This window comes from Paramisgurnus dabryanus, chromosome 16, assembly GCF_030506205.2.
Source record: "Paramisgurnus dabryanus chromosome 16, PD_genome_1.1, whole genome shotgun sequence".
Lineage (NCBI taxonomy): Eukaryota > Metazoa > Chordata > Actinopteri > Cypriniformes > Cobitidae > Paramisgurnus > Paramisgurnus dabryanus.
The window spans coordinates 32,307,125-32,325,357 of NC_133352.1; the positions used below are offsets into that span (position 1 = coordinate 32,307,125).

General features: G+C 36.1%; 2 protein-coding genes across 3 annotated transcripts in view; both read right to left on the reverse strand.

Moving 5' to 3' along the window:
- LOC135752559 (N-acetyllactosaminide beta-1,3-N-acetylglucosaminyltransferase 2) overlaps positions 1-2,717 on the reverse strand; it is a 6,754-nt gene extending 4,037 nt beyond the window's left edge. The window contains exon 1 of the mRNA XM_065271062.2: positions 2,336-2,717. Coding sequence (XP_065127134.1) covers positions 2,336-2,368 — 33 coding nt within the window. The 5' untranslated portion in view covers positions 2,369-2,717. The remainder of the gene's footprint in view (positions 1-2,335) is intronic.
- A 2,984-nt stretch (positions 2,718-5,701) lies between these two features.
- Positions 5,702-18,233, reverse strand: part of nrg2b (neuregulin 2b) — a 113,511-nt gene continuing 100,979 nt past the window's right edge. For both annotated transcript variants that reach the window (XM_065275246.2, XM_065275245.2), the window contains 5 exons: positions 10,909-11,011; positions 9,363-9,486; positions 9,142-9,275; positions 8,714-8,938; positions 5,702-8,634 (listed from right to left, as the gene is read on the reverse strand). In XM_065275246.2, coding sequence (XP_065131318.1) covers positions 8,001-8,634; positions 8,714-8,938; positions 9,142-9,275; positions 9,363-9,486; positions 10,909-11,011 — 1,220 coding nt within the window. In that variant the 3' untranslated portion in view covers positions 5,702-8,000. The remainder of the gene's footprint in view (positions 8,635-8,713; positions 8,939-9,141; positions 9,276-9,362; positions 9,487-10,908; positions 11,012-18,233) is intronic.

An 18,233-nucleotide genomic window follows, 5' to 3' on the forward strand; every position in this document is an offset into this window, starting at 1 on the left:
ACATTTTGCGTAATCGTCTGTTACGTCTGTTCCTTTGTGTAACCAAATATTTAAAAAAGCTAATTTGTGCATTAACAGTCTAGTTTACATGACTTGGGTCTGGTTTCACAGACAAGGCTTAGCTAAAGCCAGTACTAGGCATTGGTTAAAATAAGATGTATAATCTCTGAAGACCTGGAGATGTGGACATCAAATTTTTTTGTTATTTGCACCATAAATTTAATTCTGTGTAACTGTACACAACTGTGGACACTACACTGCTTCATGTTCAAAGAGAAATATTTGGTTATTAAATGTATTGGTTCTTCCTCCTAACCACAAATAGCTGGAAGAAATCTGAAAAAAAAAGACAAACCAAAGCTCGGGTCTTATAGGAGGTTGGGCATCATTTATAAACATGCCTTAGCAAAAGATGTTACTGGTGTGTATCTTGAGGCAAATCAATTGCATATTTAAGTGAAAGATATTTTCAGTTGAGACCAGTGGTTCTCAAACTTTTTCCACGTGCGGCCCCCCTTGTGTAGGATGCATTCCTTCGTGCTCCCCCAAAGAAAATTTATGAAAAAAACTGTTCTAAAGTTTAACATTTTAATTAAACAAAACTTATTAAGTTATACAAAGTAGTGCTGTTGGTTAGTAGCCTTAATTTTTTAGGTTTTATTACACAGAATTCATGATAAATGAATGTATTTTATAAAATGTCATAAAACTGGGGCCCCCCTGGCACCATCTTGCGGCCCCCCCTGGGGGCCCCCGGACCCCAGTTTGAGAACCACTGGTTGAGACAGCTCAAACAAGTCTTAGTCAAGGACTACACTGGCCTGTGAAAAATTTCTGAAATTACAGTATTACTGGGTATTACTGGCAACTAGTTGCCAGTAACTTACTGTAGATTTTACATTTATGTTATTTACTGGCAACAGTTTGTTTAAAGTTAAATGAACATGAAACATTTTCAGTCTTTATCTTACACAGTAAGTTACTGGCAACCAGCTGCATAATTACAGCAAATTTTTTACAGTGTGTAAATTTTTTACACTGTTTTTGCCAGTAACTTACTGTAGATTTATCTAATTTATTGACAACAGTATGTTCTAAGATAAAATAAAATTAAATATTTAACAGTAACAAGTCTTTGTCTTTACAGAATAAAATTATAAAAAAACTGCCTCATGCAAAGCTTTCTCCGCATTAGCCTTTTGTTCCCAGCAACGCTTTGCATAATGCTGTACTTAATATAATTATTGTCCTGTAAAGTCTTGTTAATGTTTAATGTTCATTTAACTTTGAACAAAAATAACATAAATAACATATATTTAAATCTACAGTAAGTTACTGACAAACAGCTGCCAGTAATACTGTAATTTCTAGTTTTTTTTTACAGTGTAACCTTAAAACTTGTCTGTAAAACCGAGGGTAAGTGTTATTAAATGCACTACTATGTCTGTTTTGGCAAACTTGTTTGTAATGCATTGGTTTAAACTAATTCTTAGATTAAAATCTGGTTTATTTTAACGTATAAAGCAAACAATACTGTAAACAAGATGACAGAATAAAATAAAATTTTATTGTATTTTTTGTTTAGTTTTTTTAGTTAAAGATAATTATTAAAGCCCATGAACTGAGATATGTTATGTTTGAAGAAATTAAGGATATAGCCCTACTATGTTGAAATGTATATCATTTGTATATAAATTTGCATATTTTGCTGCACAATTAGCAATCCAACCTGATGGGTAAGTTTAGCCCAACATGTGTTTTTTCCTTTATTTAACTGGCCTAATTTTGTTTGTTTTAACTCTGTGTATTTTTTAGGTTGTAACAGCACAGTTAGTACAAAGTTAGTTTCATTAACTGTAATAACTATGATATTAAGCTGAAACTATGATTCATGTATAGGATACATAGTACAAGATTTAATCTATTAAAAACAGAATAAAATTATTTAGGATAAAAATGTAGACGCATATGATACAATATCAAAACCTTAAACATGTAACAATAATTAAACAGTTAAAAATACAAAATATTTTATTTATTATTAAAAACTACAAAAACGATATATACGCAAAACGCATATACTAAGGATACTTTTTGCGTTAACAGTACACTATAAAAATTATTTACTCAGATTTACAAGTCATTTTAACTAGAGATAATTTAATACAATTTATAAAATGAAGTTGACATATTTCAACCATATTTTATAAGTTATAACGACTCATCTCTACCCAAGATATATAGTAAGTTCAAATGACTTTTTTACAGTGTACTGTAATGTGCACAAAACCTACAATTAAAAGAAGATTTTAAAGTAATTATATTTTAAACTTACCACTTTTCTCGTAAGTTTCCTGAATGTCGCCATTCACCTTATCAAAATACGTATGAAGTATGCAGAAGCTAAAATACAAAGTAAAAAAAAAAGAAATAAATAAAATCCTCTCTGTTGAATCTCCTGTGACTGTGTGAAGTGATCACGTGCACACAGGTGAAGCTTAAACAGGTGTGTGCGTGTGTCTAAGGCCACACCCACCATCCTCAATTCACACTCATCACATCCGTAATGCAGTGAAACCGGGGCTTTTTAAGAACTTACCTTGAAGTCCTGGCTACCAAATAAAGTAGTTAAAAATTGCAGTTACAATTCATAATGGCACATGTTGTTACTCTATAGATTTGTAAGGATGGCAACCTGCCATTGGTTATCTTATTATGGGCTTTTCAACAAAGTCAAAAACATATAAAAATCGCAAAGCATTGCAATGGTTGGTCATAAATTGTAGTTGACAGCTCATCATAGTTAACCCATGCCTGTTGTGTTTACTTACCAAAAGCTTTAGCTTTACCAAGAGCATTTTAGTATTAGAATATAGTTTGGATTATAAATAACACAATAGATAGTCTTTAATACAGTTGTCAACAAACAAACACTAAATCACTGCTGAGAAAACATGCATTTAATCCTTTGTTTTAAACTCTGACATCCATCTATAATTATGAGGAAATAGATTTCCAGTGTATGTCAAGAATTTTTGGCAAATTTTATGAACTCCGATACTTCTGACATGTGGTTTGGAGAGTTGTGGTTTCACCCGTTAAACTAGTTGTTAGACAAGTGTGGTAAGTTGTGCACAGGTTAAAGACCCACAAGCTTTACAGAAAACCTTGCTATTTCACCTACGCAGTACAAACAGTTCATGAGTTGAAGATCACAATCTAAGTTTAAATCTAAAACTTGAAATCAATGTGTTGCTTATGTTAATATTAATATGAGATCACCACACCTGTGGTATTTTTTAGGCACCCTTACCCAAAAGACCTCAGTAAAGCATGTGATCCATACCAAGCATAGTTTAAATGTATAGCATATTATCTATAGCTATATATCTTAGTCAAGCAGGTTTTTGGTAAAGCATGAATTTATTGTAAATTTCTTTATGTCTAATCAGTACTTGTTGATTTTTAGTCTGTTTAAAGCTTTGTGTGAAGTTACATCCAACTAGTTAACATAATCCTGAATAGAGCTTACTACCCATCTCACAAATATATGCATGTGGCAGACACTTTTCAATTCAAACTCACAGCCTTTTTGTGCTAAACCAATGCTGTTATATTTTATCCAAGGTGTCTTCAAAATGTACATTTATCAGTATGTGCAATCCCTGAGATTCAAACCTATGACCTTTGCACTGCTATTGCAATGGTCTACAATTCGGGCTAAAGATATGAGGAGCTCAGATGCAAAAGCTTTCTGTGTCAAAAATGAGAACGATATTGGCACGTATTCTTTAAATACTTAAATCCCGGCCTTGGGACATCTAGAAATGCTACTTGGTTGGCAGAATCCAACAAAATGCTACGCAGATTTTTAAGCAAAATCCTCAAAGTGGATTGAAGATAAATTTGATAAGGATGGCACGCAAAAACATTCAAACTGTGTGTCCCTTGTGTGAGTATAGGACCGAAATATGAATCACAGCGCCCCCTAATGTATGGTTCAGTTTCTTTATTTTTTTTACATTCTGACTTTCATCATTTGCATCTTTAGAGATTTTGCAACTGTTTACTATGTCTTATTCAAACAAATTTATGTTTTTTAAAAAGTGGAGGTTTTTGCCACAAAAGCTTGTTTAAAATGTTTTTAAATACTAATAAAATGACTATTTGTGAAAATAAAGCATTTCAATTACTGGACTAATAACCTTTTAATTGGCATTAAAGTGAAATCACTGAACCTAAACATAAGATAAAAATGCTCATTTACAAGAAAACATGTAAGACCAGACGCTTAAAGGATTACTCCACTTTCTTAAAAAAAAAAAACCCAGATATTTTCTCACCATCATGTCATCCGAAATGTTGATGTCTATCTTTGTTCAGTTGAGAAGAAATTATGTTTTTTGAGGAAAACATTACAGGATTTTTCTCATTTTAATGGACCTTAATGGACCCCAACACTTCACAGTTTTTAATGCAGTTTAAAATTGCAGTTTCAAAAGACTGTTAACAAAAATATTCACTTTTAATTCACAACTTCTCTTCTTCCTCCGGTCGTGTGACGCGACAGCATATTTTTCACCTCATATTTTAAATTTTCTTGTCAAAAATGACAATCGTTTCGCTAGATAAGACCCTTATGCCTCGGTTGGGATAGTTTAGACTCCTTTGAAACTGCCATTTTAAACTGCATTAAAACTGTCAAAATGGGGTCTATTAAAGTCCATTAAAATTAGAAAAATCCTGGAATGTTTTCCTCAAAAAACATAATTTCTTCTCGACTGAACAAAGAAAGACATCAACATTTTGGATGACATGGTTGTGAGTAAATTATTAGGATTTTTTTTTAAGAAAATGGACTAATCCTTTAATCATTTCACAAGACTTTTAAACGATGCAAAATAAATCTTTGGTGTCCCCAGAGTACATATGTGAAGTTTTAGCACAAAATACCACATAGATAATTTATTACACCATCTTAAAATTGCCACTTTGTAGGTATGAGCAAAAATGTGCCTTTTTTAGGTGTGTCCTTTAAAATGCAAATGAGCTGATGAAATGCAAACACTGATCACCATAATGGTTGTTTGTTGAAACTGAAACTTAATTGTGATGTGAATATATATTTTTTCTCTCTCTCTGCACTAAATGGCAGCGTGTGGTTGGAAAGTGCAGATTAAGGGGCGGTATTATTATAATAAAATCCCCTTTTGACATCACAAGGGGAGACAAATTTCAAATGTACCTATTTTTTCACATGCTTACAGAGAATGGTAAGAATGGTTGATCTTTTTCACATTTTCTAGGTTGATAGAACCACTGGGGACCCAATTATAGCACTTAAACAAGGAAAAAGTCAGATTGTCATGATATGTCCCCTTTAAAAGGGTTTTGCATCTGAACTCCTCATATACTCCAGAAATTTGATTTACTTAGTACTTGAATTTCTTAAGCTCTTTAAGCAATATCAGAAACCGCAAGAGGGTTGTCAATAAAATCAGCACACCTGTATCAGAAACACAAAATCTAAACCAACACGGTTTGTGTTTCAGGTATTGCTAGCAAATGCACTTCAATGAGGTATCGTTTCTGTATTTACTGACCAATATAGAAAATAAAATGTGCAATCATAAACAAGCAAATCCTTGAAAGAAAAACATTCAGAAACTGTGAATAGAAAATGACATACATCCTCATGAACTCATTTCTTAAAATGGTAGGAATTCAGATTTATTTTTTTATCCATATGAACAAGTGGTTTGATTTTATTTCATTTTTTACAAGTACTATTTTTTTGAGAAAACTTGCAAAAATTTCTAGCATATTCCAAGTCAAGAATGAACATGAAAAAGGGGATTTATTGCTGAATGTCAAATGAAATCTACACCTTCACCGTGTGAACACGACTCGGTTGCTGCGGTAACCATGCACCCATCTACCTGAACCACTAGTACATGCAGAGGGAGGGACGCCTTTACAGGCAGACAGGAAGAACAGAAGAGAAAGACAGGAAGAAAGGACGAGTGCTGCTGCTGTTTATAGGTGAGTCAATGAATTGTGTGTGTGTGTAAGTGTATGTATATTGTATGTATCTGCAGGTGTGTGTAAGAGTGTAGTGATGGGTCACCAAAAACGAAAAATTCATACTCAACATCATATCTGTCGCTCTTCTGTAAAGATTCACGAAATACATATATAATGATGTTACCATGCAATTACAATAACGGGGGACTGGAGCTTTTAGACATAAAATGCATTATAAATGTGCACTCGTTGTATGCCAGAATCATACAATGTTTACAATAGAGTGATGCTTCTGTGTCCTTTATGAAACCTAAAAGCCCCATTCGTTGTAATTGCATGGAAACGAACAACCGTTTGGGTGTTTTTAATAAAGTAAGAAAATAATTGTATTTCTATTTTTGGTATGAATTGAATCTGTGTCTGTGCACGTGTTGTTTGTCTCCTTAAATGTATCGTAGGCTGCTGGGCTTTGGAAGGAGGGGTTAACTCGACATAATCCACCTAAAGTTGCACGTCTAGTAGCCAAACACACGTTGCTTTGAGCAAGTTTCCAGCTTGCACACAGATGTGAAAGAATAAACACAGAAAGAAATGCTAATGAAAACATGGCCCATTAACAGACAAACACAGCTGGTCGTATCATTCTGTATGGTCTCCCCAGCATCGCATAGACAATATGGGCAGTAATGGATCCGTTCTGCTCAGAGAGGTGTTTTATGCGTCATGTAGTTTTCGATGAAAAGTCCTGAGACACAGTGCGGCTTAAAGCTGCTGGCATAGTAATGGAAACATGTGGGCTAAGATAAGAGATGTAGGTCCGTGTAGGCTAGAATCAGGCTGGATTGGTTCCCCCGCAGGTAGCACTGCGGCCAATGACTACTCATGGAAGGAAGATACAGTGCAATGAGCTCGTCTCACCACAAGGGGGTGACAAAGTCACCGACATGTCTCTTTCTCTCTCCGTTTTTAACCCATCAACGTGATGCTAAAAAAAGAGAGCTTCCTTTTCATAACGCCGACATCCATCAGAAAGAATACAAGCATACTTGCGCACGTTTTCACTGGAGCACTGGTACACACGGGCGTATGTCTACACGCACTCGAAACGTTAACCTGAAGACGAACACGACGCTAAACGCACAAACTAAACGCGTCCTCACACGAAAAGGCAGCCACTACTGTGTACACATAGACACGTAGATATACACTGAGATTCAACATTCACAGACTACTCTTTCACGCGCACACACGGAAGTGTAAACACATTCATTGGACGTACAGATCACCATGTTTGAAAACCCTGAACGCCAGGTCATGCCCTGTGAACTCCTGCATACATCTGTTTCCATGGAAACAATATGCAACGACCAGTCGAGAAACAACTATGAACGAAACAAAAACCAAAAATCGGTACAGAATGAATCGATCGAATCTGCATCGGCTGCGATTTAAACGAGTGCATGTAAATACCTAGTAATGTAAACAAACACCTTACACAGGAGTGACTTGATATTGCATGGTGTCTGAATAATATCACAGTTCAAATGGGGAGATCCTGAACGGACGAAACGGAAAAAGAAAAAAAAACGAACGAACGAACGAAAAAGAGACAAACGTGTCTATAAAACCCAAGAGTCTGTTTTACGAAAGGCTACAAAAACTCAACTGAACCTCCCTCATCGGCAAACAGCAAAAGGCACCACAATATTATTCTATTTCTAACTCGTGAAAAAATTGGCACGTAATTGTTTTTCATAATGCTGTAAATCAAAAAAAGAAATCACATATAAATAGTTTTCCCCCTATAAAAAAAGTCTTTGCTGCTAGCTAGTAGACAATTTTTGCTGAAATGAAAATAAATATTTCATTTGTTTAGAATATCTGTCTGTTATATAAAATAAAAAATATTTCTCATAGGTGCAGGTCTATAGCATATCATTTGTTTCTCCGCTCCTAGATACGTTGTCGTTCTTTTTTTAAAGGGGTGCATTGTCTGGTTTGGACCGAGATTGTGACAGTTTGCCGCGGGAACCGGAGCGTCCCGCGTTGCCGCTGTAAGTCCGCGTGTCGTTGGGTCGATAGATGGTGGCCGGCTCGGTGGCGTTCATATTCTGCATACTAAGAAACGGCGTGCTTTCGCCGTGGCCGAGGTCGCCTACCTCATCGTCCTCCCATTCGCTATCCGACAAGCAACTTTGAGAGCTGTAGTTCCTGGGACCGGGCGCGCGCGGCGCCACGTGTCCGTTGACCCGCGATCTTCTGCGCCAACGCCGCCCGCTGCTGCTCTTTTTGGGCTGCTCTCGTGTGGACATGTACTCCTGCGTGGTCTCGTAGTCCTCGTCGTCCACGAAGCGGTACGGGCTGGACGGAAGGGAGCCCGTGCTTTCCGCCGCGTAGTACGGCCGCCGCGAACGCCGGTAGCGGTGCAGGAGAGGCTGGTCGTCGTCGGGCGAATAGGATGCCATGGCGACGGCGGAGGCGGCGGGGGGCAGGGAAAGGGCGTGGCTGGCGTTGGGTGTGGTGATCTGAAAGGTAGGCACCTGCGGGGGCAGTGAGGAGTGGAAGTCCACCGGAGACAATCTCGCCGGCGTGGTCAGAGCGGACACGTACCTAAAACAAAGTTAATGAAAAACATGTAGCCACAAGCTGCTTAAACCTTTAAATATACGCTGAATTATCAGACACTAACCTGTCACTGTGGGGTGAATCCCGCAGGGAGTCGTAAGAGTCTCCATACTGTAGGTGGCACTGTTGACCATCTGGGTAACCACAGTATGCTGCACGGCGGGCACGAGCCTCCATACACGCCGGGCTGCTGCATTTACTAGTGCCAACAGAAGAAGAGAGCGCCCCCGACTGGCAGTCAGAGTGTATACTGTCTGTGCGTTCTATACTCCATGTGCGGTCCTCGTGCCTGAGAGGAACATCGAAAAGGGATGAAAAAGATCGACAAACAGATGGATACAAGGATGGATGCACAAATCTGTGAAATCAGCCTAAAGTCTCATTTAAAGCATCAATGTTTTAGTTCAATCATTGGTAACAATGTTTAGCATGGCCTTACTCAGCCAATTTTAAATTATCAAGGTTAAAAAAGCTGGGTGAGAGTATCAGTACCGGTGACTGGAAGCATGAGAAGCTGTGGTGGTGTGGTGAGACCTCGACGACATTCGGCTGCCTGAAAAATTGCCTGAAGTCTCCGTTCCATGACGTGTTACTCGCTCAGTCGCCGGGGCGTTTTTAGATATATACTGCAACAAAATAATGCGATCGTGAGATTTTACACCCTCGAACCTGAATTAATTTAGTGTTAAAAGACACAAAATGAGGGATCTCACATCCACCATGGGGATTTCTTCCGGGCCAGGGCCGGGGTGGTTGGGTCCATTGGCCAGCATTCGGTTCGGATGCTCCGCACACATGTTCTGGTGCAGATGGTTATGCATCTTCTTCCTTTGTTTCCTGTAGACAGATCCAGTTAGTGTAATCTTAGGATTTAGGTTATGGTTGTGTATATTAGGTTAATATAGCTTTTATTGTAATGGACCGATAATCTTGAAGACGTCGATGGTATTATTGCAAATTCTTTATGTAATAATAATATATATATATTTGTTTTTTCTTTTAAGGGCCATTTCAATGTAAGATAGAAAAGCATGTCTAATGTTTAACTCTTTCCCTGCCAATGACGAGTATTTCCGGCTTTCCGCAATACCACTATTATCCACCAGGTGGCACTCCCCCGCAACTTATAAAACCCAGAAGTATCACCCTAGGGCAAACAGATGTATGTCCATGTAAGTTTTGAGGATCGCTCTGCTTCTCTATCAAAAGTCCTTTACAAAAATGCAATTATCTCAGCTTTTTGCTCAAAATTTTGTGTTTTTGAAGAAACCTATCAATTTTTGAGAGGTGATATAAAGAGAACTAATGAAGGTAGGATGAAACGTTTTTTGAAAACAGAGGGTCTGTTCTTTCATTTAATATTTTGTATGTTTATATATTTTAAGAAGAACATTTTCGTAAAGGCATTAAACTTTTGTGAAAATAATTAAAAATGCTGCCGCTGGCTGGCAACTTAAAAAATTTTTTTTTATGATTTTCACAATGTTTAATGTCTTCCAGAAAATGTTCTTTCTAAAATAGTATTTTTAACTTGTTTTCAGGAAACATATCTAAAAATGCTTAAATTAAGATGTATTTTCTCGATGAGCAAAACGACCTAGGAAAATAAGTCTAGTTTTTAGACAAAAATATAAAATTTAAGTGATTTTGTGAATACAACAAGCAAAAAATCTGCCAATGGGGTAAGCAAAAAAATCTTGAACATTTTTCTTAAACACTAAATTCAAGAAAAATTCAAGAAAAATTTGCTTACCCCATTGGCAGATTTTTTTGCTTGTTTTATGCACAAATGTGATATTTTTGGTCTAAAAACAAGACTTATTTTCTTGGGTCGTTTTGCATCTTAATTTAAGAATTTTTAGATATTTTTAATGAAAACATTAAATATACTCAGAATATTTTTCTTGAAAATCATTTTTTGCAGTGCAGGGTTCCTTGACCAACTCTTTCACTCATTCAAGATTAAGGAAAATGATTTACATTTTACTCAGCAGTTTCCAATTGATGAAATATTGTCTAGCTGAACATAAACAGACTGCGATTTATATTCACTACAGAAACTTCCTTCATTTCCCAATTAAAATACCATTTCTAGGTTTCAATGCCCATAAGAAAGCTCTTAAAAGTAAAGCTCAAAAAACAATTTTTGTATGATAATTGTAATGGTTACTTATGGTTTGGTAAGTGTTAACTAACATTATGTTAATGTGATAGTGTGCGTGGCTTTTTTTGGCTGTCTGTAGAGCTCTTGGGGCTTACTTGGTTTTGCAGTATGCCACCACACAAACGATGCCAACCACCAGCAGCGCCACGCAGATGCCCGTTATGGTCAGCACACGCTTTTGGTACAGCTCCTCGGCCTCTGAATGAACGACAGCATGGACAAACACACACATATGCACAGACGTACACACAAACAAACACACATATACACGACATCCATTGAACACAAGACACACACACACATAAAAAGAGACAGCCGCTGCGTCAGTAGCAGCATATAACACTGTTTTGAACAAATCTTTGCTAAACACGTTTTGCTTTTAGTCCACTTCATTTAAATTGTATTAATATTTACAATAGTACAAAATAAACATCTAAACTTAAAAAAAAATATTTTGATGGGCATCGAGGGATAAAAAACTGTAACATCAGATGGCTGATATTACAGTGCATCATGGGAAAGCATAGCTGTGTAATACAAGCTGGTTTACTACCCTCAGTGATATACCGGAAACTACACTTTTATGGGATGTACACACCAAATGTGAATTTTAAATTTGCGCTAGTAAATGACATACAAAGTCAATGCAAAGACACAAGACACGAACTGGTGCTGGCCGATGTGACTGATGCAAATTGGGCGGTGCGAATGCTGTGAAAACACGCACTATTCGCCTCAAACGCATGTTTGTGCAAGTATAAAATATTCAACTCAAGTGAAAAGTTAGCATTATGCATTATGGGGCATACACATCAACGCAAATTCAACGTTTTATGTGAGTAGATTACATACAAACTAAATGCAAAGACGCAAATAGACGCAAACTCACGTGTGGCAATGCAAATGACGCGAATCGGTCAAAAAATTCAAATCAAGCGAAAAATTTTCATGACACGAAGAAAAGTCCCCCAAGTAATCTAGAACGAGGAACAAGATGCTTTGCATTAAAAATAAAAGGTGCTATATGATGCATAGAAGAACCATTTTTGTCTAAATTGTTCCAAAAGAAAGCTTTAACATCTGAGAACCCTTTCTGTTTCACAAAATATTTTTTTATGTATTGGAAATAGGTTTTTAGACTATAAATGGTAGAAAATAAAGGCACAATATGTAATTTTCACCGCTAAAGGTCGTCAGACAAAAACAAAATCGCAGCTTGATGATGCTATGAAGAAGCATGAAATAATGAAAGTTATTTACCTACAATGCCAATTGAAAATCGGTCTAACGGGACTCACAAATCATGTGCATGGATTAGGGGTGAACAGTATGAACAAGAATCTATTTCATGTAATGAGGTATACACCGATATTTCACAGTATATACATTATATGTATTTTTAGCTTTATCTTTATATTGTTTTTGGAAAATACTAATTTGCGGAAAGAGGGATCTATGCATGCGAGAGACCTTTGCACGAGCACAGAGCAAGCAAGCGAGAGAGAGACGCCTGCGGTGGATTCACTGGTGCTTATGAAAATAGAGAAATTACTTGATGAGTTGATTATTTCGCTGGAGTGCCAAGTTAATGCCCACGCCCACTTATTTACATTTTGCGGAATATTCAATTCAATTCAATTTTATTTATATAGCACTTTTCACAGTTGTTTAATTGTTTCAAAGCAACTTTACATTAATAGATGCAGGGGAAAACACAGAAAAACATAACAACATAAGCAGCGGCTAAAATTAAACTTTATTAGAGAGCGAAGTAATAATGTAACGTATAGAAGATGGTGCTAAATTAAGCCAATGTCAGCGGACTCCCCAGGGGTTGAAAAAACCTCCTAGGAGAAAACCCTCCTGCCTTTTTTTAGTCAGGTGGGAAAATAAAATAAAATTTTATACAATTTTATACGGAGCCCTAAGGGGACATGGAGCAAAAATTTAATAAAGTTTAGTTTCGCGTGCGCACGATAGTTTCACATGTGCACACAATAGTTTCATGTGCGAACTTCCCCTTATGGGCTCCGTATAAAAATGTATAGAATTTTCTTTTCTTCTCCCGCCTGACTAAAAAAGCCAGGAGTTTTTTTTAAGTTTAGTTTCGCGTCCGCACGTAAAACTATCGCACACTCAAACTATCGCGTGCGCACGAGAAAGCAAAAGTTTCACGTGCGGACGCAAAACTAAACTTAAAAAAAACTCCTGGCTTTTTTAGTCAGGCGGGAAAAGAAAATTCTATACATTTTTATACGGATACATTTTCTTTACTACATTTTCTTTACTCTAATGTCACCTTAGGGGCTCTGTAATTTTATGAAAAAAAAAAATTATATGTATATTTAAATAAAATTATCACCGATCACTCTGCGCAGCATTGTATGTATGAAGTCGAAACACTGCAGTTAAAAGCAAAAACGGCAAATTAAAACCAATGAAAACATAATTTCATAATTGGGATAATTTAAGTACACGTGAAGAAAATGCAAGTAGTTTGGGATATTTTAAGCCAAAAACAGTACATATTGTGCCTTTAGGAACATTTGACTGAAACCAGAAACTGCTCTTTTGTCAATTACTGTGAAAAACATTAGCACCTTTATTTTTAGGCGTGTATTAGGTAGGTTTTGCTTTAAATGTTCAGAAAATAAAATCTCTGCCACTTTCAAAGCCCATAACATGCATTATTTTACACGTTATTCTTTGATGTTGGAGGGGCAATCCTATATTCTTGTTTAATAAAGTGTGCCAGTACAACTGCATTTCTAGATGAGCTTTTTAAAGAGGGTTATTCATAAAACCCACTTATTTTACAGGATCAGTTTCAAGAATAACTAGGAAAAAATATAAGTTAAGGTTTTCCAGAATATACAAACATAATTTCATGTTGACTTTAAATAGGATGGGGAGTAAACATTTATTCTTTATTCAGGTTTTAGTTTTTTACACCTGCATCTGAGTTTTAAAACAACTTCTAGGATGCTGAATGTGGGCAGCAAAAGAAGAAACATACAGAACATGGAGAGAGGGAACGAAAAAAAAGAACGAGTAGGAGAGGAGAGAATTGAGGGCCAAACGATAGGGGACGGGTGTGTAATAAAAAAGAAATGTGGGAAGGGGAGGGGGGTGGTTGAGTCAGACACTGATATTGCATTGCATGCTTGTTACAGGAAACAGAGATCTGAGCCAATGAGAGAAAGGAAACTTGGGGCGAGATGTACCCAGACTAAACACTAATGCACTCTAGAGGTGCGGAGAAAAGAGAGGAGATGGGCAACACTCATTTTTCCCTCCCTCGTCTCTGAGATTTACGCCATGTTGTGTGCCATTGATTTCTGTATTGAAGAAGTTTGCCAACTAGAGAATTGGACACTAGATCAGTGGTTCTCAACTGGTTTTCTTCATCAGGACACACATTTACAAGGGACATTAAATGTCTTGTTTACTTGTGTGCAACCAACAATTTTGCTACCAAATTAATTTAATTTTTTAAATATTTATTGATACATTCAGAAACAACCATAAAAGACACCCATGATTATTGCTCGTATTTATAAGACTACATAATAAGAAGTCAAGTGGATATCTATAAAAAATCAGCTTATTATAGAAACCTGTTTACATGAAAATCAATACAAAAATCCACGGGATTTTTCGCAGGCAGTGACATCACCACTTATAATCTGCCTAGTCGTTCAAAAAGCGTGCGGGAAATCTGTCAAAAGCTAAACTGTTGTATCTCTTATAATGTCTGCAGAACCTCTACAAGTCTTTCCTGATACTTTAAGGGGACATATAATGAAAATCTGACATTTTCAATGTTTTTAGTGTTATAATTGGGTCCCCAGTGTTTCTATCAACCTAGAAAATGTGAAAAATATCAACCCAGTAACTTAGTTTTGGTAAACCATTCTCTGCAAGCATGTAAAAATAGGTCATTGAAATTTGGCTCCCCTTTGTGATGTCAGAAGGGGTTAATACACCGCCCCTTAATCTGCACTATCCAACCACGGCACTGCCATTTAGCGCAGTGATCAGCTCATTTGCATTTAACAACATTTTTGCTCATACCTACAAAGTGGCAATTTTAACATGATATAATAAATGAGATTCTGTATGGCATTTTAAGCTAAAACTTCAAAATACGTACTCTGGGGACACCAATTTTATTTGGTGTCTTAAAAAAGTCTTGTGAAATGTCCCCTATAACACTTATTTCCATTTGTGGTGTTTTTCTACGCAGACGCATAAACAACACTGTGAGAAATTTGGTTAAGACTAGGCAGAAATCGATCTGTACCGATTGGCTTTTGCTTTAGCTGTTTTTGTCCTATACCTGATACAGTGGCGGTTCTACACGGAGGCCAAGGGTGGCCCGTGCCTCTGTAGACATGTCCCTGGCCACCCCTGTGGCCACCCCGTGCTGACCAAATAAAAAAGTATACATTTATTTTGATTTTACACGCGAGCGCCAAAAGAGGAACTAATGCGACGCAACGTTCTACACGGGCGAATTAGAGCGGCGCACCCCACCACTGTAGCTGGCTGCAGGTGCTGCTCAGCGAGTGTCTCAATTTGTTCCCAACCTCCCGATGTTGAGAGTGTGTATGCAGGTTTGGGCACTGGTAAGGACTCTAGCTCACTTCATATTGGGACACTGTTCACTTGTTCTCCTGTGACGTGGCTGCTTAAGCGCGGTGATCATTTACAGCTGTTACTCGTCAACAACCGGCAAAACCCACATCTCGCTAACTTTTTAAAGTTTACACATTGTAAAAACTGCTGTAATTGTGCTCTTACATATACGTGCATACAATTGGAGGAATATAATTAAATGTTACCAATAAAAATGTTTACAATTTAAAATAAATATTATTTTAAATACTGATTAGATTGTGGTCCCTAACTGTCTAGCAATGTGTGTTTATATGTAAACTAAAACCAACGTTTGTCTTTATAAAAGTTTGCATTTCATAAAGTTTATTGAGTAGGCTCGCATGCTTTTCGGTTGGGGTGCTTTAAAAAAGAGCCCAGCTCCCCTTTTGCACCTGCACTCACTCTTTTGTTAAATAAATATTTATATGATTGTAAAGTAAAATAAAGTTTACGGGGCAGTTTCCCGGAAAGGGATTAGACTAGTCCTAGACTAAAATAAATGTAAGAGCTGTCCAAACGGAAAACAACTTGCAATGCCATATCTTAAAACCCTGCTGAAAAAAAAAACAGCATCAAACCAGCATGGACCAGCATGCGAATTATGCTGGTCTATGCTGGTTTGATGCTGGTTTAGCTGGCTGTTTTTTTCAGCAGGGAATACACCAGTGCCCTTTGTTTTGCTTCAAAATGCACACAAGTAATGTTTTTAGTAAGGCATGTTTGTTAAAACTAGTTATATTTCCTAATTAAACTAAGGCCTAGTCCTGTCTTAAACTAATTCCTGTAACCACCCCTAAAATCTTTAAATATAATTTCTTTCCATTTTTTTATGTGCCCCTCTGGTAAAACACTGGCCCCTCCTTGGCCCCCCTAGTGAAATTTGTCTAGAACCGCCACTGCCTGATAAAAGAAATCTGTTTACGTGTTTACATGACCTTATGCGTTTTCAGTTTATTAAGTATAACACTTAAACAAATTATAACAATTTCAAAATGTTTGTAAATTTTAAATGGTAACACTTTACAATAAGGTTGTATTAGGAAACATTATTAACTCTTTCCCCCCATTATCGAGTTATCTCGTCATTTAAGATAAAGTTTCGCTGCCAATGACGTTCCCTGGTGAGTTTTTACGGTAATCTATAATTCTGCTAATTTCCACTAGGTGGCGTTCTTACCTAATTTATTAAAAACTGAAGCATCAACTAATTCATCAACTTTGTAAACTCTGTGTATGTTTTAATAATCATTCTGAATTTTATCTCTAACAAAAGTCCTTTACAAAAATGCAATTATTTCAGCTTTTTGCTGAAAATTAGGTATTTTTGAAAATAGGATGAAACTTTTTTTTCTCATTTGTTTGTTTGTTTGAAAGCAGAGGGTCAGAGTACAATTTGTCAAGTTAAAAGTTGTTCTATCACTGAAATAATTTTAAAGAGATTATTTAAAGGTAAAAAAACTACATAGTGTTGCTTTAACAAATACAATCTTATTGTAAAGTGTTACCTTGTACATTTTATGCTTAAGAAGTTGAGTCTTGAGATGTAACCCACTGTAAATCCATCATTATTGCCGTCTGGGTTGTATTCACCTTCATCGTGCACAGTTGTGTTTATGGTTTTTGATGATGTTCATGTTTGCATCTACCAAATCTGCTTATATCAGATGAATTTAAAAGCAACAGACATGTGTGTTTTTATATTTTTATATCTAAATGATGCGGTTAATATTATTAAAATATGTTCATTGTATCATTTGCATTTAGCAGCAATATCCCTGTTATCTGTAACCCGATCAGACACATCATTGGGTCAGGACTGACTGGTTGATAACCACTGAACTAGGCAAGTTAAGCTTTGCATCGAACTAAAGCCTCAATAACATATGTATCTGTCTAACCTAACTGTATTTCTATAATACAAAGTACAAATTGTGTTGAGAATGTTTAGTACTGGGCATAGATTAATCTAGATTAATCTCATACAAAAAAAAAAAGGATTTTTTGCATAACATAACAGAGTTTGTGCTGTGTGTAATTATTTATATATATAAATACATACATACACATTCATGGATGTATTTAAGAAACATTTGCATGTATATATATATATATATATATATATATATATATATATATATATATATATATATATATATATATATATATATTTATTTATTTATATTTTTATATATATATGTGTGTGTGTGTGTGTGTGTGTGTGTGTGTGTGTGTGTGTTTGTTTAAATATACATAATAAATATAATTTATTAAATAAATAAATAAATATACATATACACTGCACAAACAAAATTACTTTAATTTTGTATGAGATTAATCTAGATTAATCTATGCCCAGTACTAAAATGTATTAAAGCAATAATCCATGACAGGTGGTAATATCTATGCAATGCACGGGATAAAAAGCAGAAACAATGATAAAAGACACCCATGATTATTGCTTATATTAATAAGAATTATCTAAAGTAATTGAGCTGGTTTAGCCTAACTTACAGTTGTCAAGATATAGACAGGGCAAATAATAATTGATATGTCGTGTGATATTTGACAACTGCTTCAAACATGGCCCATTAAAGTAGATTTTAAAGTCTGAATTTATTTATAGCTATACAAAACGTAACACAATGTTGTACCCTCTGGGGTGCATGACTGTCCCTTAAGGACCTATTGTGTACCTTTAACATGTAACCCCTAACACAAAATTGGTCATTAAAGATACACAATAGGTCCAAAAGGTACATTT